The sequence below is a fragment of the Hippocampus zosterae genome, chromosome 10 (assembly GCF_025434085.1).
Source record: "Hippocampus zosterae strain Florida chromosome 10, ASM2543408v3, whole genome shotgun sequence".
Lineage (NCBI taxonomy): Eukaryota > Metazoa > Chordata > Actinopteri > Syngnathiformes > Syngnathidae > Hippocampus > Hippocampus zosterae.
Window position 1 is genome coordinate 3,339,993 of NC_067460.1, and position 24,037 is coordinate 3,364,029.

General features: G+C 42.6%; 2 protein-coding genes across 2 annotated transcripts in view; both read right to left on the reverse strand.

Annotated features, from left to right (window-relative positions):
• Positions 1-24,037, reverse strand: part of LOC127609220 (melatonin receptor type 1B-like) — a 69,962-nt gene that overhangs the window by 39,969 nt on the left and 5,956 nt on the right. The window lies entirely within an intron of this gene.
• LOC127609242 (uncharacterized) lies at positions 17,717-20,273 on the reverse strand. Its single transcript, XM_052079082.1, has 2 exons — positions 19,843-20,273; positions 17,717-18,932 (listed from the first exon to the last, which is right to left on the reverse strand). The coding sequence occupies exon 2, from the start codon at positions 18,672-18,674 to the stop codon at positions 17,778-17,780; it is 897 nt and encodes a 298-aa protein (XP_051935042.1). The 5' UTR covers positions 18,675-18,932; positions 19,843-20,273; the 3' UTR covers positions 17,717-17,777.

Below are 24,037 nucleotides of genomic sequence, written 5' to 3' on the forward strand. Positions count from 1 at the left end.
TTTGTTGTGCATTTAGCTTCTTGTGGATGATGTTTAGTTCAGGCAGAGCTACCAGGGAAGTCACAGGTTATTTTGTAGACTGAAAAGCCCCGTGACTTCACCTATCTTGCCATACTGTGTTGCAGACAATAAAAAAAGGGAAAAGCCACATCCTAGTGTCTGGTATTCTTGAAGCGGCAGCGACGTGGAGCTCGAGACCATCATAGTTGTGACCCCCGTCACATATGCACTGAGGATTGAGAGGAAGAAATTTCATCTATGCTGCATGTCATACATAAAGCATATTTGACAATAAAGATGACATTGACCCTTGACAATATCATTCACATCCATGCATTCATATTGTATCATTCAATGTGTTTCAATAATGTGAAATTCGTGTGAATGAGGATGCTTGTGGGCTTTGTCTTCACAATTTTTGATTTAGAAATACAAGATGCTCCGGTGTTTTAAATTTCAGTCTGTTGCATTTAATGCATGCTATTTCCTCTATTGTGGAGAAGACACACACACAATGGAATAAGACATGTCAAAAATCCGAGAGGCACTTGGTGAGACAAGGAGATTTAAATGAATACATTATTCTCCAAAAGGAGATCAAAATGGCTCTACGCGCCGGACAATTTGTATTTGTCCGGAAGCTGCTCCATAATATGCACGTACTGTAGCAACGTCACTCGAGTGAAGCGCGTCTCAGCACTCGGCAGTCGATAGTCTGCTGCTCTCAGCTGTGCGCGCGCGCGCACGTACTTGCGGCGCCGACCAAACCAACGCCACATAAGACAACAGCTAAGCTAGCCTAGCCGATGTAATGATGGTCAGCAGACAAGGTTTACGTTTTATGTGACTTTTAATAGCAACGTGGCAGAGTCATCAAACATGCGGTGTGCTCACTCGCAGTCAGTTTCTGGAACTCCCCTTTAGAGGCGGGACCTCTCAATCAACTGGAGTATGACGTACAGTACAAACGTTCATAAAACACTTCTCATATAATAACAGCCTATTATATGACGCTAAAAGTCAGACGGACACGTTTTTTCTGATAATCAGTGTGTTTTCTGTATTGTAGTGATGGGTCCATGAGGCCTCATGAGGCGTGTCGACACACTGACACACTGTGTTGATACTGTGCTGATACTGTGTCACTGACCACTGCCACCTGCTGGACCTTCAAGATCCCTGCAGCCAACCCACTTAACAGACTGAACTGACTGATAAATTGTTTTGTATATTGAACATATAAAATATACAATTCGGTAATAAATTGGCAAAAGGTGAAGGTAAGATATAAAAAAAGGAAAAGAAAATAGTCATCATCACAAATATGTGTTCAAAGGAGTAGAAAGAAGCAAAAAACCTACCCCGAGTCCTACCCCTTCTTATATATGAATTGATCATTTTTCTAAATAGGAAAGAAAGTCTAAATATCAACAAATGCTTTTACCCTTATGTATGCTGTACTAATACATTTTTACATTAGGTTTGTATATACAGTACATACTCTTTAGAGCACATGTATATGTCGATTTTCTCATATTCATAATGGATGCTACATTTCATTAATATATTAAATAATCTCATCAATGTAGGGCGGCCCGGTAGTCCAGTGGTTAGTTGTTCGTCTCTGTGTGCCCTGCGATTGGCTGGCAACCAATTCAGGGTGTCCCCCGCCTACTGCCCGGAGACAGCTGGGATAGGCTCCAGCACCCCCCGCGACCCTAGTGAGGATCAAGCGGTTAGGAAGATGAATGAATGAATGAATCTCATCAATGTATTTCTGATGTATTGCTATATTTCATGAGTGTATCGAATTTATCAGCTTAATTCTGATTTGTGTAGTTGTCTTGTACTACTCTCGAATTCATTTTTAATCTCAGCAAGAGAGTTCCTCATTTTACTGGTCCGTTTCAGAATCATTCCAGATTTACACCTATTACAGATACACTGCTTTGTGTGATGTTCGTTCGTGTTTTGGATTTTTTTTGTATAGATTAGTACCCCCTAAATTATGACAACTTTCTCAAATTTTAAAAAGCTTCTGGATCTTTTGGCAAAGGTTATTATTGTGTGCTTTGTACATTAATTGGGCGATTTTGAAGTCAATCAGGTCATGAGATTTCATTGTTTAATTTGATTAACAGTGGATTTGTGGGTTCCGTCCATTTGGAACCAGTGATTGTTCCGATTGCTTTGTATTGTAGTTTTAAAACTGTTTTACTGGCATTTCCCCATATTCCCACACAATAGGTCAAATATGGAAGTAATAAAAGTATGTGTACAAGGATCTCTTATTCAGCACATCCTTAGTTTTTGGGAGGATCCCTATGGTTTGGGATATTTTTTCTTTTATTATCCATTATGTAGCTGCCAGCACGGTTTTGCATCTACAACTGTTCCAAAACATTTTCATAAGGTCATTCATCGATTTGATGATGAAGTGTACAATATCATTCACATCCATGCATTCATTTTGCAACATTCAATGTGTTCAAATAATGTGAAGATCATTTGAATGAGGATGCTTGTGGGGTTTTATTTCACAAATTTTTATTGAGAAAAATAAGATGCTCCAATGTTTTAAACTTCAGCCTGTTGCGTCTTTTACAAGCAATTTCTCCTGCTGTGGAGAACACACGCTCACAAGGGACGGATGAGGCTGGCGTACAAAGGAACTCCTTTGCGAGGTGGGAGAGGTTTGGGAAAGAAGTGTGTTGGTCCTTCCAGTACAGCTGCTTCGTGGAACCTTGATTGTCAAACATGGAGTGGAGAGTCAACCAATAATAATTACTGATTGTCAATTAAATCATCAACATAGCAACCGTGAAAAGATGAGTGAACGTTTGTATACCTGGCGTAATGCTGGGTGTATCGCGAACTTCATTCTCATGCTTGGCCCGATAATGCCTCAGCATGGTGGAGGTGCTTCTGTTGGTGTATGACAATTCGACCCGGCAAATTCGACATTTCACCTGTAATGAAATGTGAATAAGGTATTATTTATTATCGGTGAGTGCCTCTCGCCGAGAGGCTCTCGGCGACAGAAGGCGATTTGAATAAATAAATAAATAATACCTTATTCTCCGGGACATCAAAATGGTCCCACACGGCGGATGATTTGCGTCTCTGCTCCATAATCGGCAAGGAAGGCAAGGCACGAACACGAAGTCTGCACTGACACGAACTTCGACAAGCGAGCGTGAGTGAGGTCTGGCTTGTTTCGGCAAGTGGCATTGTGTCGCCAAACCCACTTCCTTAAATACACTGTGCGGCGGGCTTTTGCTGCGTCAACGCCCTCTGCACTGAGTGGCGCAGCCTGTACTGTGCCAAGCAGCCGATGCAGTCTAAACTGCACCGGTGCAGTTCACGTGTCAATTAGCAGCCTGGACTGTGTCAACGCAGCCGATGTGTCAATTAGCTGCCTGGACTGTGTCAACACAGTCGATGTGTCAATTAGCAGCCTGGACTGTGTCAACGCAGCCGGTGTGTCAATTAGAAGCCTGGACTGTGTCAACGCAGTTCACGTGTCAATCACGTGACGTAATGAGCCAGCACATGCATCGACACGTGGTTTGCTCTGTGAGCCCGGCGCATGTGTCAATGCATCGGTGTCGCTGGACCCATCACTACTGTATTGCCCAAACATATATTTTTATTCGAGCGAGGGTGGGGTCTAGCTTGTTTCGGCAATCGGCATCGTGTCGCCAGACGTACTTCCTTAGGATACACTGTGCGGGCTTTTGCTGCGTCAACGCCCCCTGCACTGAGTCGACGCCCCCTGGACTAAGTGCCGCAGCTTGGACTGTGCCAAGCAGCAGATGCAGTCTAAACTGCACCGGTGCAGTTCACGTGTCAATTAGCAGCCTGGACTGTGTCAACGCAGCCGATGTGTCAATTAGCAGCCTGGACTGTGTCAACGCAGCCGATGCAGTCTAAACTGCGCCGGTGCAGTTCATGTGTCAATCACGTGACGTAATGAAGCGGCACATACACCGACACGTGGTTTGCTCAGTGAGCCCGGCGCATGCATCAACGCATCGGTGTCGCTGGACCCATCACTAGTAGGTACTGTTATGCCGTGGCTCGGATTTACATGGATTTTTCTGGCATGGTCTCAATAACTTTCATTGATGAGCAACATGATTACAACACAAAATGAACTGAAAAATCTAAAGAAACATTTTTCTGCCAATTCAAACAACCAAATTGATTGGCACATCTTTCATCATAAAGCAAAGGAACAAATAAGTTCCTTAGAGGCAAGTGAAATGACATGGGCTGGCTAAGCCAATGTCCAGGCTCACATTCTATTGTGCATTTTATCACCTCAAGGGAGTAATTAAGAAAACAAAACAAAGAACAGATGACGGAGGCAGTGGTGAAAACCTGGAAAACCATCCCAAAAGATGAATGCAACAGTTGGTGAAGTCAGTGGTTTTTGAGACGCTAAGGATTTGCAACTGAATTTGTAAGGGGTCAATCAGGAAATGATGCTGCAAATGAAACCAAGAGGAAGAGGAAACTGAATAGTAATAAACAAGGAGATTTGTAGCACAGTGGAGATTCAAAGAAAGATCATTTGAGGTGGAGATCTCTCAGAGGCGTACACACACGCACACACAATCTTATGCGGAGATGATGGTTATGTAATAGGACTGAGAGAAGACTGAATGCTCCCTCAACATGTTTCCACCATCCGGAATCCTTTGCGTATGTGTGTGTGTGTGCGCGCGTGTGTGTGTGTGTGTGTGTGTGTGAGTGTGCGTGTGTGTGTGTGTGTGAGTGTGAGAGAGACCTGGAGAACACATGGTAGGCTGTGTGCGTGTGTGAATGTGCGTGCAAGCAGGAGTTGTATTAATTATAGATGGTTGCTGACAGCCTCTCAGGTATTAATAGAAAGCTACTACTGTGTGTCAATTCACTCCCAAGTTTAAATATAGACTCGCAGGGCACGGATAGAGCTCAGGGGTGTTTTTCTGCTCGGGGTCTTAAAAGTTACAAATGCTGGTCTGCAAAGAGGGAGAAGTTGCACAAAACATCCTGTGTTAGTTCAGTTCTTTTTTTTCCTCCCCCCGACTGGATTTTGCTAGTGGTAAAAGCATTTTTAAACAAGCGGATCTAATGAATGATCTGAAAAAGCAGAAGACAGAAATGTCTATAGTAGTGAAGTGTGAGCAAGTCACTAAAACAAATACTTCAAATCAGAGATAGCTATTGATTAAATTAGTTCATTAAATATTGATGAAGACAATTCAGTGCACGCATATTTTTGTTGTTGTTGTTGTTTATTCAATGCTGTCGTTGAGTTAATTGATGTTTTCATCATGTTGGAACAAAATAGCATCTGCAAAGCAAAGTAAGGAGTGACCTTGTCATTGAGGTGGAAGCAAGGACAAAGGAAGTGAGTCCATAAAGATGATAAGAGACTGCAAGCCAGGCAGGAGCAGGAATAAATCCATTAAGGGAGGATAGAGCAGAGCTAGTTATTACAGAAACTGTAAATAGAGGAAATTGGCAAATACAAAAATCCCATTGAGAATTGATCCGACTCATTTTAAATGAAAAAAAAAATCATCATGCACAGTGTATTTACGAGAAAATAACTGCCAATAACCTAAACCACAACACTTCTTTCAACCGAAAATGGGGGAAAATGTGGAATTTGCACATATATGAAAAGTGTTGTGCCTAACAATGCAGTCTTTTAAAATGGGTCATAGAGTGCACATTTTTTGGTATGACAGTCCAAAAATGCATGTCAGGCTGATCGATCTTACTAATGCTGTATAAGGATAAAGTCACAGTGCAACAGTTGCTGAGATCCAAGTGATCAGACTGACTGACTATTCTTACATAAAGGTGGCAATGTGTGAGGTGAAACATCAGACCAAGACTTGCAAGTGGAGCCATCCAACAAGAGTGTTTCACAAAACAATGGTGAACAGAAGAGGCAGTGATGAGAGCACAAGGTTGTGAGGCTGTACCATTTTTTCCGCACTATGAGGTGCACTTAAAAGCATTCAGTTTTCTCAAAAGCCAACAGTGCACCTTATAATCCGATGCGCCTTTTATGTGGGGTGACCGTCTCTTTATCTTTCTCATTGAGTTGTTTCGCTGATAGTGTTCCTATGCCATCTAGTGATGAATATTTGCAAGAGCCAATTGTAATGTAAAAGGTTTCTGCCCGAAACTATTGACATGTGGATTCCCCAACACACATCCAAACAGACAACTACCTTGTGAGCTCTGTGCAGCCATTATGAAATTAAGATAATACCAAAAGCATAGTTAACTACTGACTAAACAAAGGAAGAAGACAAGCAAGACTTCTAATGATATTTAGCTCCTTGTGAACGTGAGCCCACGAGGTGTGTGTGACTTTTTGTTGAATCAATTGTCTTCATAACATTTGTCTTTCATTCATTATGTAATGCAATTTGTATTTATGCCAACAAATAAACAATGTATTTCAAGAATGATAAGAACAAAAAAACCTTTATTCATCTCACAATGGAGTTTTTTATGGAGTTTGTGTTGTGCTTCATGCTACATCCTGAGGAAGCTACATATGGATCATTATTCTGATTTCTTGGATGTAGTATTGTTAGAATAAATGTACATAGGTTCTCCTATAGGTGGCCCGGTTGTCGAGCGGTTAGCGCGTTGACCTCACGGTCCAGAGGTTGTGGGTTCCGGCCCTCCTGTGTGGAGTTTGCATGTTCTCCCCGTGCCTGCATGGGTTTTCTCCAGATACTCCAGTTTCCTCGCACATTCCAAAAACATGCATGGCAGGCTGATTGAACGCACTAAATGGTCCCTAGGCGTGAGTGTGGGCGCGGTTGGTTATTCGTCTCTGTGTGCCCTGCGATTGGCTGGCCCGGTTCAGGGTGTCTCCTGCCTACTGTCCAAAGACAGCTGGGATGGGCTACAGCCCTCCCGCCCCCTGCCCTTGCGACCCTTGTGAGGATAAAGCGGATCAGAAAATGGATGGAGGTTATCCCATATTTATTCTTATTGTAATTAAAAAGATAAGAATATTTTTCAGGAGTGTGACCTTGAAAAAAACACATTCACAAGGGGTTGAGTTTATCATGGGTGGTTTGTCGGTTTGGAAGAGACCAGTAGGTTCTCAGCCTTGAAGTTAACATCCTCTAATGAAGTTAAGAGCCTCTGATGAAGATAACATCAACCCCAGGACGTCGCATCTCTGGGACGTCAACAGCTGCGATCACAAACCACCAACTTCCTGCGTGACCCCTCTAATCACGTCAGGCATGTGTGTTCTGATTGGATGCTCCATTTCAAGACTTCATTGCTGCTCTGAAACATGTGAACACTCTCCACAGCCCTCTAGAAGATCGTGTATTTGAGACATCCTTAATAAAAGCAAGGAGATAAGCACATTTTTTCAGAGCTCTCCAGGGACTGCAACGGTTTACACATCTGAGCAAGCTGCAGAGCTCTTCTGAGATTGTGAACAGAGGCATGTCTCAGCGCACTCTTCTTGCAAGAAAGACAACTCTGCTTGACTCTTAGTTATGATGTTTGAAAAGTTTGTCATCACGGTCTGATTACCTCCTAGACCTGAGAGTATTGTCAATGTCCTGTAAAGCACTTTGTTACAGCTGCAGCAGTTGTGAAGGCTCCATATCAGTGGTTCTTAACCTGGGTTCAATTGAACCCTAGGGGTTTGGTGAATCAGTCTCAGGGGTTCGACAGAGCCTCTGCCATGGAAGTTAAGACACACCCGACTCAACATGTCAATTAGTTAAGACACGCCTGCTTAGCCATCACTGGCTGGTTCATTTTGTGCAAAATTAAAAAAAAAACTTGTACTTTATACTTCTACTAATTGTGTTTACCAGAAACACAGCCACTATTGTAGCTTCTATTCTATGTGCAGTGCTCGCTATCAATGAAAACATTTTTAAAATAGGCCAATCATTGAAAGTGCACCTTATTCTCCGGATATTATACGGTACTTTAAAATCTATTCCGAAATGGTTCTTGGTTACTTGTTAAAAAATGTACTTAGTAACAAAATCCAAGTAACATATTGAAGTGATATAACTCCATTCCTTTATAAATTAATTTTGGACGACTGCAATACCACTGCAATTGGGTGGCAACCAGTCCAGGGTGCCCCCGCCTACTGCCCAAAGACAGCTGGAGATTGGCTCACGAGCCTTGTGAGGAAAAGCGGATCAGAAAATGGATGGATGGATGCAATACCAATTGTGCTAACTAATCAACCAGAGCAGCCAAAATCCACATTTTAAATCGTAGAATTTTCGGGCCGTCATGCAAACTACTTGTTCATAATGCTGAAGACAGACGGAGGAACGGACAGGCAGATAGATAACTAGATTGGTAGATACGTAGATAGATAGATGAATTTTATTCGCACACAATAAAATCATTTGGATCCAGATACATTTTTCAATAAAATGTGTAATCTACGTAAAAAAATGTATCGGGATCCAGTTGAAGATATTTCGTGCAACCACTTGAATAATTTTTTTTCTACCGATAACCGACAACGTCTTGCTTGTCCAAACTCATACTGATAACTATTTTGTCTACACTCTCAATATTCTCAATGTCTCCAGTCTCAATATTTATAATCAATATTTTTATTTGTGTCATTGAGACTTCGGCTGGTTATATGTGTACAACCTGTAGTTTTTTTTTGTTTTTTCCACACATTGGGAAATTTGGTTGCAGCCAAGAGCCCTGGTTATAAATAAACCACTCTGGCAAAATTTAAGTTGTGTTAACAAATGGCTCGCCATTACTTCAAAAGTCAAGTACAGCAGTGTGGCATCACCTCTGATATCATTAAGTAGATGCTTGAACTCCTAATGTGACAGTAATCAGGCCAACGTTGATGTATTTGAAGCAGCTTTCAATATCAGCCTAATACAAGTGACGGCATTATTTTCATAATATCGATCCGATACTTATTGGCCATCCCTACTAATTACTGTGTTGAAATGCTACACTTGTTAGGTTATAATCCTCCTTGCCCAGTATATGAGAAAATAGATTAGATTATGGTCAACATTAATAGTCTCTAGTCAAGTGTCATGGAATGCGATGGTGGGGGACCAAAAAAACCTCAAGGTAGCAGAACCAAGGTGTACTGAACAAAGTATATTAACAAGAACACTTGCATGGGCACACTGGAAAGACTATGTCTAGAACTAACAAAGTCCTGAAAATCTCCAAAACTCAAAGTAACAACAAAACACACCACTATGACAGACAAAACAACATGACATTAACAGAAACAACAAAAAACCATGAGGGTAGCACAACGCTGACGCTGAGTGGTCTGCATGGCAGTCCTTTAAACAAGAAACAGCTACCGTATTTTCACGAACATTCGGCGCACCGTGTTGTTGGGCGCAGACTCAGTAAGTGGTGCTATTTCTGACACATACACTGTATTATTGGGCGCAGCCAGTCATGGTAAAACATACGCCAGCTTATACATACGGCATGCATGCACGCACGCTAAAAACACGTTCTTAAAAAGGCAACAAAGCAAAACTGAGTTCGGTTGTACTTTATTTCGCCATTTTACAATGTACTCACGCGGCTGGTACCTGCTAGGGGCGTGCCTTTAGCGTCCTCTAACACGCCCACCCTTCACTCATTGGAAACTGGTACCGACGAGGGACGTGCCTTCAGCGTCCTCTTACACGCACACCCTTCACTCATTGGCGGACTTCCGCACGCCTATCGTCACTCACTCCACCTTTTCTCGATATAAACAGCGTGTCGGCCAGAGGTGCTCTCAGTCAGGCTTTGGAACTTGGCGCATACACTAGACGCTCCGCATTATAAAGCGTCCTGTCCATTTTGGAGAAAATTTAAGACATTTAATGGCCCCTTATCGTCGTGAAAATACGGTAAATGACATGATGACGAACAGTTGCAATGCTGGTAGAGAGGCCCTCCAATGCCACCTGTTGGTCACAAACGGAACAGGACTTTGACATTCAACTATGAAATAAAAATAAGTCTTATCTCAAGAAAAGCAAAATTATGACATGTATGACTAAAAATTAGTATACTAATTGAAGTTGTTAGATCATTGCAAAAAAATTTAAACGCGGGACATAACTCCAAAATGAGCAAAAGTAGAAGGTGGCAGTTTTCCTTGGGCAACCAAATGTCTAGCCCCGAGCCAGCTAAAGTGTGACCATTCATGCCTCGTACATTGATGACGTGAGGCAGGTTGAAGCTGCAAAAACTTGTGAATTTCATGACACTTTGGCCATCGACATTTCATACGTACGTTGCTGTAATATACTTCAATTTTGCAGAGGAATTCACACTCAAACATCGGGCTTCTTTTCCACAGTTGGATGAGAGGGCATTGGTGAAATAAAAGGAGACAGCAGCTAAGAATTTGGATGATATCTATCTGCTAGCTAGATAGATCTCTGTCTACTAAAGACAGAGATTTCTAAAGAGACAGAGATATGATCTCTGTCTCTTAATCTATTGACATTATCATTCTGTTTTTGTTTAGATTACATTTAGTTTTGTTTCATTCTTTTGTTTCCGCATGTGCCTTTTTTGTCGTCCTCATCAGGTTTTGTTTCCACCTGTGTTGAGGTGTGCGCTTCGTGGGGATGTATTTGGGAGAATAACGACGAGAGATGAATTTACTTGTTTAACTCAAACATGTTGCACGTTTTATCTGCCGTCTGCACAGAGAGCAGCCGCTTCTCATCGCCACTGAACAGGAAGAAAAAAAATATTTCGCGCCGAGTACAGACCGGATATGGCGTAGTGCAGCCATGTCCAAAGTCCGGCCCGCGGGCCAAATCCGGCCCGCGGTCGAATTTCAGGCCCCCGTCATAAAATCAGTGCCGTCTGGCCCGCAGGTTGGGCGCAATGGAACACGTGTTGCATTGACTGAGGTCTCGTAGACTGGTGAGTGATGTTTCATAGAGTACTGCTTCCCTCTAGTGGCTAAATGAGTAATAGCATTCACTAAATGAGTAATAGCATTTAGACACTAGAGGGCATCACTCACGAGTTAACAAGACATCACTCCGTGTTTATATTGACTGATATGTCATATTTCAAATGATCCTTGCAGTTGTGGATATGTGTATTGCTTGTTCATTTTCCTGTTGTTCGAGTCAAAGGTTTTGTGACTATTGAAAAGTCATGGTGATACATTTTATGTTTCAAATCAATCAATTTGCACTCAGGAGACTTCTGTTTAAGAAAAAGTCAAGTGAATAAGCAGTTGCATGTGATATACCTAGGGCGGCCCGGTAGTCCAGTGGTTAGCACGTCGGCTTCACAGTGCAGAGGTACTGGGTTCGATTCCAGCTCCGGCCTCCCTGTGTGGAGTTTGCATGTTCTCCCCGGGCCTGCGTGGGTTTTCTCCGGGTGCTCCGGTTTCCTCCCACATTCCAAAAATATGCATGGCAGGCTGATTGAACACTCTAAATTGTCCCGAGGTGTGAGTGTGAGTGCGAATGGTTGTTCGTCTCTGTGTGCCCTGCGATTGGCTGGCAACCGATTCAGGGTGTCCCCCGCCTACTGCCCGGAGACAGCTGGGATAGGCTCCAGCACCTCCCGCGACCCTAGTGAGGATCAAGCGGTTAGGAAGATGAATGAATGAATGAATGTGATATACCTGTTTCAAATGAACCAAAAGAAATTCTTAAGATTGTTGAAATTAAAATAAAAATGGAAATGTGAAACAGACTGGCTTACTAAAATTTGTTGAACAATATTGTTGTTCAATGTAAAGAATGTCAGCCTAGGTCGGCCCCCCGACATTTTACCACATAAAATCTGGCCCCCTTGGCAAAAAGTTTGGACACCCCTGGCGTAGTGTCTCGGGTTGCCAGATCCGTTCAACATAAAGAACACATCATTACAGAAATGGCGATACAAGATATTGTTTCTTAACAACCTGATCTTGTCATCCTGTTTGTTGTCACTGTCACATTGTTTTGTTTCTCATGGTGGTGTTTTTTATTTCCTGGTGTTTTGTTGTCCCTTTGAGTTTTGGTCTTTTCAGGACATTGTTGGTGCTTTCCATCTAGTTTTCCCAGAGTACCCAGTGTTTTTTTAAATAAATTTTGTTCAGTACACACTGCCTCCCTGCTTTTTGGTCTTCTACCATGCAAAATCATGACAAACATAACTGCCAAAGGAGCAGTCAGAGTGGAGCAATGTGGGTATTATGAAAGTGTCCGCCGAAGCACTCATGTCCCTTCCACTAATATATAAATGGTTTTACAATGCCGTTAACTCGCAGTCAGGAGGAGTGAAGCCACCGGTGGGCATCTTACATTGCCAATTGCTCAGCTCCCCCACCAAACTTGAATACAGTTATCCCTTGCCACTTTGTGCTTCAACTTTTGCAGCTTCGGAGTTTCACATTTTTTGTTGTTGTTGTTTTGTTTTGTTTTGTTTTCAAAAAATTATCCAAATGAGTATAAAAAGAAATACAGCCATATCGCCAGCCATATTGTGGAAAGATGTGTTGTTTCATGTTGGTGAAAGTTTCCCTGCATGACAAACATTGTTTGCTGATGTGATTCAAAGGCTTTGTGCATGCCGGTGCTGTACTGTCCATGTCCGCTGGTACTGTAATGGCCATGCCCACTCAAACAATGTGCGTTATTGGTTCCTGGTGCAACATGGACCAATGAGAGCATGGTGGATTTATCCCATGAGCTGACTGCTGCACATCATGGCAGCCTCACCCAACATTTTGCCTTGTCTCGCATGCTGTATTTTGGTCTCGTGTTCGCAAACTTTTTTTGTTTAAGTGATAACTTTTTTTGTTAGTTAAGCTGCTGAAGCAATGCGTCCTGGCTTTGTGGGAGAATGTAAGCTCGCTCCTCGGAGATGGCACCAGCAACTGGGACACATTGCTTTAACGGCGGCGGCGGCAGGTCAGGGAGCCTTATTTTGAAGGTTTCCCAATCAGGCCAGCTGGTTTTTATACACATCACAAGAATTTAACTTAGTGAGTCAAGTGAGAACCGCCTTGTATGCTACCAACACAAGCCTCTTCGCCTCTCTCAGAAGGCAATGTGGATGAATAATTAATTACTGTATAAGGTTTTATAATTAGAGATTTAAGTAAATACTCATTCTGTTGTAATCTTTCTCTCAAATATGTAAAGTAGAAATACTGTTTGCATATTTTAAACATGCTAGTACCCACATACACATGCAAAAAAATTCCTAGGAGGGCAAAGCCTACCTTGCAGATTTTACCTTTTGCAGGGGTTTCTAGTCCGTGCGAAAAATGAGGGATTACTGTACATTGATTTCTCTGGAATGTGTACACATTATTCTCTGTCTCTCTGGCAAAAATATCACCATGTATGGACAATAAGTCTGGGAGAACTGCTGAAAGCACATTTGGTAAGAATGTAATTTAAAATGTTCGCTTACAAGATGAGTAATACTTAAATATTTACCTGCATCATGATGTCAGAACCATCAATAGTGAAATTAAAGGAAAGCCTCATTGGGGAAAAAAATGCTGTGAAATGTAAACCTACCCTATAGAGGTCACAATTCATGGTATGGAGGTTACATACTTTGAATCATCGATGCAAACAGTGAAGTTGGTTGTCTCATTACTCCATAAAGGGATTTGAACCCAAACTATGCACTTTATAGTGCTATCAGCAAAAGAATAAAGAGAAGATAGTCATATTTATTTGCACAAATTATTGTTCAATCAGTTGGTCGCAGAATATTTGCATGCTGTACATGCTCATCTTCCTCTCGACAGCCTTTTGTCCCATCCATCAATATTTTTGCTAGCCACTGAACTAAACTGGCCTGTACGTGGAACAGATCTAGGCAGCCAGAAAGAGATAACATCAATATGCTCTAGTTTGAACCTAAAATCTGCTTTTATTTGTCTTCAAGACAAATGTGTTGTTTGTGTTTGACACAGCTGAAAGTTTCATTGTTTTTACTCGTATTTGACATTAGCTTTAATAAATTTGTGCCATCCTGTGGGGTGAGCAAAACGAATGGGAAGGTTAAGCAGTTCCAAAGCTCTGCTCTACCCACACCCACATAGCCAGTAAGGCAGAAAGAAAGATATTTCTTTCTTTTCCACATAGTTGCCCTAGGTGAGAGGTGATGGTGGACCTGTGTGGAATTATTCATCTGTCACGGACTGAGTCGTGTAAAGTTCTGCCCTCAAAGCAGCAGTAGACTGCTTTGGTTATGTCGTGAGAAGCATAGCAGACCTGAATATATAGCCTTCCTGAATTTTTGGGTGAGCTCATGAATTTTGCAGCTCTTATCGGTGAGCTTGAGTATATAGGGCTTTATTTTCATAGACAGCGCACCTGCGTGCAACATAAAAACTAGTTCATCTTCCTTTTCGTGCCGCCTCGTTTGTTGGGCAGACTGAGGGAAATTTTAATCTGTTCCCCCCTTTGCTCTTCATTTGCCTATTGATATCTATGTGTTTTTTTATGCATTACACCACGCTTAGTTTCTGTCTGCGTTGTGTGTCTGTTTATTAACGTTTCTTCGTTCATCACACCTAACCTGCTTTGGCGTTTGGCCCAAAATAAACAAGCACTCTCCCTAACCCACACACCATCTTTGCAGCAATCAGTGTTCCAAAGCACAAAAATAAAATAAAATAATGCAAATATAAAATATGGCTGATGCTTCTTTCTCCCTACATTTCTGTTCAGAATTAATTTTGCAGTTTAAGTGAAACCACGTGACATTTCTTCTACATATCAAATTATGGCACCACTGCAGTCCCTTGATATCTGAATACATCTATGAGAACAGAGACAGTGCTGACCCATGCAGAAAGCAGTGTGATCGATTAAGCACATTGTGGATTCCCCGACCTACTCAAAGATGAAAAGAATAGGGCCCTATTTCCGTGCCTAGCGCAAGTCTAGCAAAGTGCAGTCTAACCGGGCACATAGGCAGAGTTTTCTTTTTTCATTTTCGTAGACAGGCGCAGTTACAAGCGGGCATTTGCGCCGTTTTGGGGCTGAACATTGCCAAGTTGATTCCCAGTCAATCAAAAGCGCTGACATCCTTATCTTGAAATTCAGCGCGGGAGGGATGCACGGCCTACAGAGTCGAAGCCTAATGGACTCACTGGACTCCAAGCAGGACAACAGAAAGTATGTTTATAAGTAAAGTGTGATGTGAAGTTCCATGCTGCAAAGTGGCCACCTGGAGATCGCCTTCAATACCCCTATCATACGTCAAATATGTCACAGTCACACTTTCATAAAACAACCTTGCCTACTTTCTAAAAATGGCACAGAACTGAGCTTTTACTCTCACTTTGAATAATAGTGTTCCCTTGACGACTAATTGCTCCAACTTAATTTTTCAATGTACAAACTGTCGGTTGGTTGATTTTTTTATTTATTCTTTGCATTGTGTTGCAAGCTGAAACCCCATTTACGAGTGGGTTTCAGACACGCTGAAAACAATAGGAACATGACAAAATTCCTCCACTGGGTGTTGCTTCTGTGAGAGATAAGGTAAGAAGCTCAGTCATCGAGGAAGAGTAAATCCGCTGCTCCTCTGCACCTAGAAGAGCTAGTTGAGGTGGCTCGGGCAACTGGTTCAAATGCCTCTCTGATATCCCTCGGGCAGGAGGCCGATGAGATGCACAAGGAGATGCTTGCTGGACTGGGAACACCTTGGGATCATAATAGAAGGGCTGGAACAAGTGGCTCAAGAAACTTGGCTTTGATCAAGATATACTGTCAAATTTACAAGCTGCCTTTCATTTTTAAAAATCTGGAAAATGTAAATGTAAAATCTTTCTTGGATGAACATAATGTGTTAGAGGCCTTCCAGTCAGGTTTCAAGATGATGCCCTACCTATGAGTCATTTCTGTTGCGAGTCAATGACATCATCCTGGCAAATATTACTAGAGACTATGTGTGTTTGGTTTTATTGGATTTAACTGCAGCATTTGATACAATGGCAAGCAATTGATACAACAGTATTCTGTTGCAGCACCTGGTGGGCATTGGCGGTACCACCTTGAGTAGTTTAAGTCCTTTTTAGCTGACAGAACTTGTTGTGTCAGCCTTGGCTGCTCTGAGTCATGTACTGCTCCTCTGTCATGTTCCACAGGGTTGAATTCTGGGACTTCTGCGGTTCTCAATGTATCTGCTTACTTTGTGTCCCATCTTAAAGAAACATGGGTCCATACATTGCTATGTGGATGACTGTCACATCTATGTCCCACTTGCACATTGAGGCCACTTTATTCTTTCAAGAGGAATTCAAGACCTGGATAGCATTTAATTTCTTGAATTTCAATGAAAAGAACACAGAAGTGATTGTTTGGTTCCAGCGGCCCTTGTACATTCTGTGGACTTGGACCCCCTGGCTCCTTATGTTAAGCCAACTGTCTTGAATTTGGGTCTTAAAAGGGACAGTGATTTTAAATTGGACCGGCAAATTGGTGCTGTTGTTAAATCCATCTTTAGTAAAAGTAAAGCCGCTCCTTTCTCAAGAACACTAGAAACACAAATTCATGCCTTCGTCACATTTCGGCTGGGTTACTGTAATGCATTTTACTTTGGAGTCAGACAATCTTCCATTCAGGGTATCCAGTTGGTCTAGAATGCTGCTGGTCGCCTTTTAACTGGTACTTGTAAGAGTGGGCACATACCTCCTACTCTGGCATCCCTTTACAGACACTATTAGAGGACTAAGTGGAGGCTCAGAGGGGATGAAGCCTTTTCTGTTGCTAGAATGTTAGGCAAGCCCCCGAGCTGCCCATCTTTAAAACTCTGTATTGTACTGACTGTTTACACAGAATGTGCTCAACACCAAGTGTCGGTATTCTCGCAGACACATGCAGTTTGATGCACTTAGAAACAAGTGTTGTGGGTGTGAACACACCCAACTTGATTCACATTCAATTGGAGCGGCTCCTCTCATTCCTTTTAACCCTGGAGAACCCACGGGGTCAAATTTGGCTCCTATAAATTCTGCTACTCAAATGCTACCCTTAAATCCCAAAGGGTCAAATTTGGCGCACATCCTAAATTGGGAATAAAGCATTGAATATTTGAAAAAAACATATTTTGGTGTTCAGTAAACATATACATTTAATGTATAATTCATCATTTTCCAAAAAGAAAAGGGTTATTGGGTTCTCCAGGGTTAAAATTTGTGCATGGGAGGCACACAGTCTGTCATGGCAGAAGCAGAAACTGATTTGCCGGAGTCCATGTAGGACAACAAAGTGTGCAAAATATCTTTATGAAGACTGCCACGGGCGGATGTTGTCAAATTGGCCAGGGCGATCACTATGAATTGCATTTCGAGAATGACTTTCACCTCAATTGTACATGTCTTCAGAATCAGAATCAAAATCATCTTTATTGGCCAAGTATGTAGAACACACAAGGAATTTGCCTCCGGTATAACACGCTGCATTAGTATCATCGTAAACAACAAAATCATTGAACCATTTTAGAGTAACCAGTAGTTTTGTAGTACCATTTTGTAGTACAAGAAAGAGTGACTACGTCAGTGACTGTTTGAGGAGTTAATGGCTAGAGGGAAGAAGCTATTTAAGTGTCTACTGGATTTGGTGCGCATGGATCTGTAGCATCTGCCTGAGGGGAGTGGCTGGAAAAGGTGGTGGGCAGGATGCGGGGGATCCGGGAGGATTTTCCGTGCCCTTGTCTTGATTCTTGCAGTGTGCAAGTCCTTAAGAGTGGGTAGGGCGGTGCCAACGATTTTCTCCGCTGTTCTAACTGTCAATTGATGTCGGATTTTGTCCTTTTTTGTGGCGGCCCCAAACCAAACCGCAATGGAAGAACACAGGATTGATTCGATGACTGCCGTGTAGAACTGTCGTAGCACCTCCTGTGGCAGGCCATGCTTCCTCAGCAGCCTCAGGAAGTACATCCACTGCCGGGCCCTTTTCAGGATGGAGATGGTGTTGACTTCCCACTTCATGTCCTGGGAGACTGTGATTCCCAGGAACTTGAAGGTAATGACGGTTGACACAGGGCAGTTGGATAGTGTGAGGGGCAACTGTGGAGAAGAATGTTTCCTGAAGTCCACGATCATCTCTACAGTCTTGAGCGTGTTCAGCCCGAGGTTGTGTCGGCTGCACCAGAGCTCCAGCTGCTCCACTTGTTGGCGGTACGCAGACTCGTCGCCATCTTTGATGAGACCGATGACCGTGGTGTCGTCTGCGAACTTTATGAGTTTGACAGCTGGATCTGTTGAGGTGCAATCGTTTGTGTAGAGAGAGAAGAGCAGTGGAGAGAGGACACATCCCTGTGGGGCTCCAGTGCTGGTGGTGCGTAGTGATGATGTTGTTGCTCCCAGTCTCACCTGTTGTGTCCGTCCCGTCAGGAAGCTGAGGATCCACTGGCAGTTCGTAGGGGACACACCGAGGTGGAGTAGTTTGGGGGTGAGGAGTTCCGGGATGATGGTGTTGAACGCAGAGCTGAAATCCACAAACAGAATCCTTGCGTAGGTCCCTGTGCTGTCGAGGTGTTCGAGGATGTATGTGCAGACCTATGTTGACTGCATCTTCCACAGACCTGTTTGCCCGGTATGCAAACTGGAGAGGGTCCAGCAGGGTTCCAGTGACGTTCTTTAGGTGGTTCAGCACAAGGCGTTCAAAGGACTTCATGACCACAGACGTCAGGGCGACAGGCCTATAGTCGTTCAGTTCCGATGTTGCCGATTTCTTGGGAACCGGGATGATGGTAGACTGTTTGAAGCAGGATGGGACCTCACACAGCTCCAGGGATCTGTTGAAGATTTGTGTGAAGACCGGAGCCAGCTGGTCAGCGCAGACTTTCAGGCAGGAGGGGGACACTTTGTCGGGCCCCGCAGCTTTCTTGATCTTTTGCTGCTTGAAGAGCCGTCTCACGTCCTGTTCGTGGATCTGTAGTGGAGAAAAAGAGTGGGGTGGGGGGGTGTAGGTAGAGTGGTTTCTGGTAGAGGTGGGTGTGTGTGGGAAATGGGGGTGTCCTTTTCAAATCGGCAGAAAAACATGTTTAGTTCATTAGCAAGACCCTTATTGTTCACTGTTTGGGGGGATGGCATTCTATAGTTAGTGATTGCTTTCAGGCCATTCCATACAGATGCAGAGTCGTTAGCAGAGAACTGGTTTTTCAGCCTCTCTGCATAGCTTCTCTTAGCGATGTTAATTTCCTTTGTCAATTGGTTTCGGGCGTGTTTGTACAGTGCCCGATCTCCACTTCTAAATGCGGCCTCTTTCTCTTTCCTGAGTTGCCTGAGTTTGGGAGTAAACCGTGGCTTGTTATTGTTGAAGGAGCGTAAGGACTTCGTTGGTACACACATGTCCTCACAGAAACTGATGTATGATGTTACAGTGTCTGTGTAGTCATCCAGTGTGCCCGTTGAAGTTTCAAAGACGCCCCAATCAGTGCAGTCTAAGCATTCTTGTAGAGCTAGCTTTGCTTCATCTGTCCATTTTTTTCACAGTCTTAACAACCGGTTTAACACATTTTTGAGTTTCTGTCTGTATGTAGGTATTAAATTGTGGTCAGAAAGACCCAATGCTGTACGGGCGACCGATCGGTATGCATTTTTGATTGTTGTATAGCAGTGGTCTAGAATGTTGCCTTCTGTGAAACAGTCGATGTGCTGCTTATATCTGGGAAGTTCACGGTTAAGATGTGCTCTATTAAAATCGCCCAAAATGATCAGGGGTGACTCTGGGTATTTTAGTTCGAGTTTGTTTACTTGTTCGGCTAGCGTTTGTATCGCCGTGTTAGCTTTAGCTTGTGGCGCAATGTAAACACCGACTAGTAAAAAGGAGGTGAACTCACGTGGCGAGTAGAATGGCTTGCAGTTTAAAGACAGCGACTCCAGGTCCGGGCTTCAGTGTGCGTCGAGCTTCGTGACATCAATGCACCATTCTTCGTTGATATAGAAGCAAATCCCACCACCTTTCGATTTCTCTGATAGCTCCGTGTCGCGGTCGGCTCGGAGAAGGCGGAAGCCGGGTAGATGTAGCGCGGAATCCGGGTGGCGGTCACTGAGCCAGGTTTCAGTGAAGCAGAGCGCAGCAGAATGTGCAAAGGTTTTGATGGTCTTCAAACAACAAAGCGTGTGACGGAAAAGTGGTTAGGACTGCACGACTGTCCGTGTTTTATGTTATGTGTTGTGTTTATTATTTTACTTTGTTAACTGTTTTGTTAAGCGCTTTGTTACAGCTGCCGCTGTTGTGAAAGCGCTGTATAAATCAGCATGTATTGTATTGTATGTCTGCGTGAACCGACCCCCCACACACCTCAACAGCTGTGTGAGCGTCAAAGGGGTGATTTAAAAAATATGATAATAAATCTAATAATGCATTCAATGTTTCAGAGAATTTATGCATACTGTTGTCATATTTATGAATGAAATATAATGACATCCCCCACAATGGGCATGAGGTTTAGTTTTTTTCATGTGCGCTAGAACAGGATTTGTGAGCACTCTCATTTTTACAAATGTTCTGAATGGGCCCAAATCTACTAAAGGCCTTGCTATTGCAGTCGAAGATGTTACAGCGGTAAATAGAGGAAAGACTACAAATGTCTTTTTATTTACATACTTTAAACTCCTGTTAGAATGCTGGCTATTCCAATTTACAGTAGTGTATGCACTGTGTTTTGCTTCTTCAAATGAGCAGTGAAACAAGAGTCACATTCCTGAGATTTAGGGAAGGGAAGAATCCCAAGGATCTTTACTTTGGTGCACAAGCAAATGATTTGAACACAGCAGAGGAAAGACAATCTTCTTGGAGCATATCTAATCTGGCATTTCTAATTAGTGCATCAGAAGCGCTGGAATGAAAATTCCCCTTTCTGTTCACTCTGTCAGTCTGGCCTGAGGATGCTGATGAGTGGTCTTTCAGCAGCTTTGCCTGTTTGACGTAGATACTTGCATGTGGCATAACATTCAGCATGCTCATTGAAAGTCGCGATTGAAAAATAGGAAATAAAACGGATTTTGTAACCAGCCTGCCTTCTTGAGCATTTGGAATAAATCAATTAAACTACAAACGACAACCTCTTCTGTATGTCACGTAGCAGGGTGGTGGTGGACCCCAAAAAGCAGGCAGGAGGGAGGAGCAGGGTGTATTTGAAGAATTGCATTTAAAACAAAGAAAACTAGATCCAAAACACACAAAGTCCAAAGTATCAAACAAAAACCATGACTAAATCTAAAACATAACAATGAACTAAACATGACAGAAAACAAGAGCATACAGCAACACACATGACAGTAGCGAGAAGCGACACTGACCCGACCACCTGGACCCCGCATGTACTACGGATTGGTCCCTGTTCCACCATGTGCCTGGCGGAGCGCGTCTGTGGCCGACACCCCTTTCCCCTTTCAGGCAGCGCTGGTGACGCGGCTGTCCTGTTTCGTCTCGTCAAGCCGCGTCTACGGTGGGCCGAGCCCCGTCCGCGTCTACGTTGAGCCAAGGCTCGTCACGTGTCTGTTGGAGTTGAGTCAAATTCACGTCGACGACGAGCCGTGCCATGTTCACGCCCACGTCAGGCCGAGCCCCTGGTCACGTCCGGCTGTTCCTTGTCCCTCGTTGCGTCGAGCTCCGTCCACGTCAGGCCACGCCCAGCCAAAAGGATTGCCGTCGCTTTTGTTCCTGTTCCCTGGCAAGGTGAAGGTCACCGTCGCTTATCGTTCCTGCATGTCGGCGAGGCGAAGGTCGCCGTTGCGTTTGTTCCCGTTTTGCGGCGAGGCAAGAATTGCCGTCGCTTTTAGTTCCTTTTGCCCGGCGAGGCAAGCTTTTGGACAACTTTGGAACGTCTGGGATCCGTCCCTTGAGGGAGGGGTACTGTCATGCTTTGTTGGTTGCTGTTTGCCCTTGCTACTGTCACGTTTGTTTGTTTGCTGTTTGTTTCAGTCATGTTTTGGTTGCTGTTATGTTTTATCTTCAGTCATGATTTTTGTTTGCTACTTTGGTCTTTGTTTGCTTAGGATTTAGTTTTCTTTCGAAATCCTAAGCAAACAAAGTTTTCCTTCTTGTGTTTTTTTTTATTCATTGGAAATATTAGTCATGCAACTGACATGATATTTTTTAATTATTGACAATATATCTACCTCCACCATCTTGGATACTATTCTGTTGTTGCTATGCTTTTCAAGTTTGAGCTCACATTTTGACTTACACATGTACTTCACAATAACTCCACACATATAAGCTGTCTCTTATCTTCACAAAGGATGCGGACTCTGGTAATTTAATAAAAAAAAATTATGGAACTTTCTACATTTTAACATTACAATCGGAAGTAGTTGCTGACAAAATCAAAACTCTCATTATCCCAATAACTCTGAAACCCACTATACCTCGACATAATCAAGTTCATATAGTATGCAGGACCTAGACTGTCCTAAAAGCTGTGAGAAGAAATATTTAAACATAAATGGTGGGGCTGGATGGATGGCTTCTGAAGTTGAGGATGGGGAGAGAGGAGTGTCGGCGCAGAGCGCCGATGCGTGTTTGGGACAGAGAGTCGCCACTTGGAATTGAAATGGATTTCCATGGGACATGAGAAGTGAACCAATCTCTTTTTTCGTCAAATTTAGCTTGTAGCCGACGTGTGCACATTTTGAGCATGACGTCTCTGATCCACTGGTTAAAGGACGCTTTGATTCTCTCCTCTTTCATCTCAAACTGCTTCAAACAACAAAGCGTGTGACGGAAAAGTGGTTAGGACTGCACGACTGTCCGTGTTTTATGTTATGTGTTGTGTTTATTATTTTACTTGATGTTAACTGTTTTGTTAAGCACTTTGTTACAGCTGCATCGGTTGTGAAAGCACTATATAAATCAGCATGTATTGTATATAAATCAGCATGTATTGTATAAAGTATGCATATATATCAATATAATGGCTGTGTCAAACTTCAAAACTTCTTTATCTTTCACAACGGTGGTACTGTCAAACTACCAGATAAAATATTGCTCCGTATCTTGGACTGGGTGAGATGAATTTTCTACCTTCAAAAGAAAGTCAATCTCAATATTGGAGACAAAAGGGAACATTGGTAAACATTTTCTGCAGAGTCTTTATATTAAATTGCTGTTTGTTTTTACTGATAAACAATTCATCGTAATTAATCCAATCGAATGAAATGATCCACATTTGAATTCATTCAACAAATCTATTAGTACTTGTAATCATTTTAATTAGTGCTGTCTAGAGATTAAAAAAATGTACGATTATGATCTGTAATTAATTGATCGAATTAATCTATATTTTAATCTCATCTAAATATTGCTGAGAAAACCCCGATTTTCATCTTAAATCCATTACATTATTGAGGCAGATCAAAAGATTGACATCACAAAAAAAAGTGGCATTATAAAGTCTTCTATTGTTTTTAAACAGACTTCAACAGATGTAGTCCCAGCCATTTACTTTCTGCTGTACGGTACTTCAGACTAGTCGCAAGTTCTACCTGCAACCTATAGTTTTGACCACTAGGAGGAATATAACTGTGCTTTGTTTTTTTTGTTTTTGTAAATCTCCAAATAATTACAAAATAATATAGAACATCAGTTCCATAAAAAGTGCTTGTGTTAACATATCAAAAACAGTAAGAACACTTTTATGAGCAACAAAACTGAACACTGAATTTGCTTCAGATAATAAAAAAATAAACCAGACCCTTAACTCACAGTGCTTTAAGTTAGCACCTCAGAAATAACACTGTTCATCATGAAAAATTAAGTGCTTTAATAAAAATCAATCAATTCTAGTAGTCTATAGAGAACACAGCAGCTATGCTGACTTCATTCCTCGCGCGCGGGGTGTTTCTTGAAGTTTAAGTTTGTCGAAGAGCTTTGGTATGGTTATATTGCTAACGCTTTTGGTGCTGACGACTGACGTTAGGTGTGGCTGCACTCGAGACTGGGTGCTTTGATGTGTTCGGCTAAACTTGAGCTACTTCGGTGGTAAGCAAACTCATTCTTACAAATTAGACGCGACACTCTACCTTTAG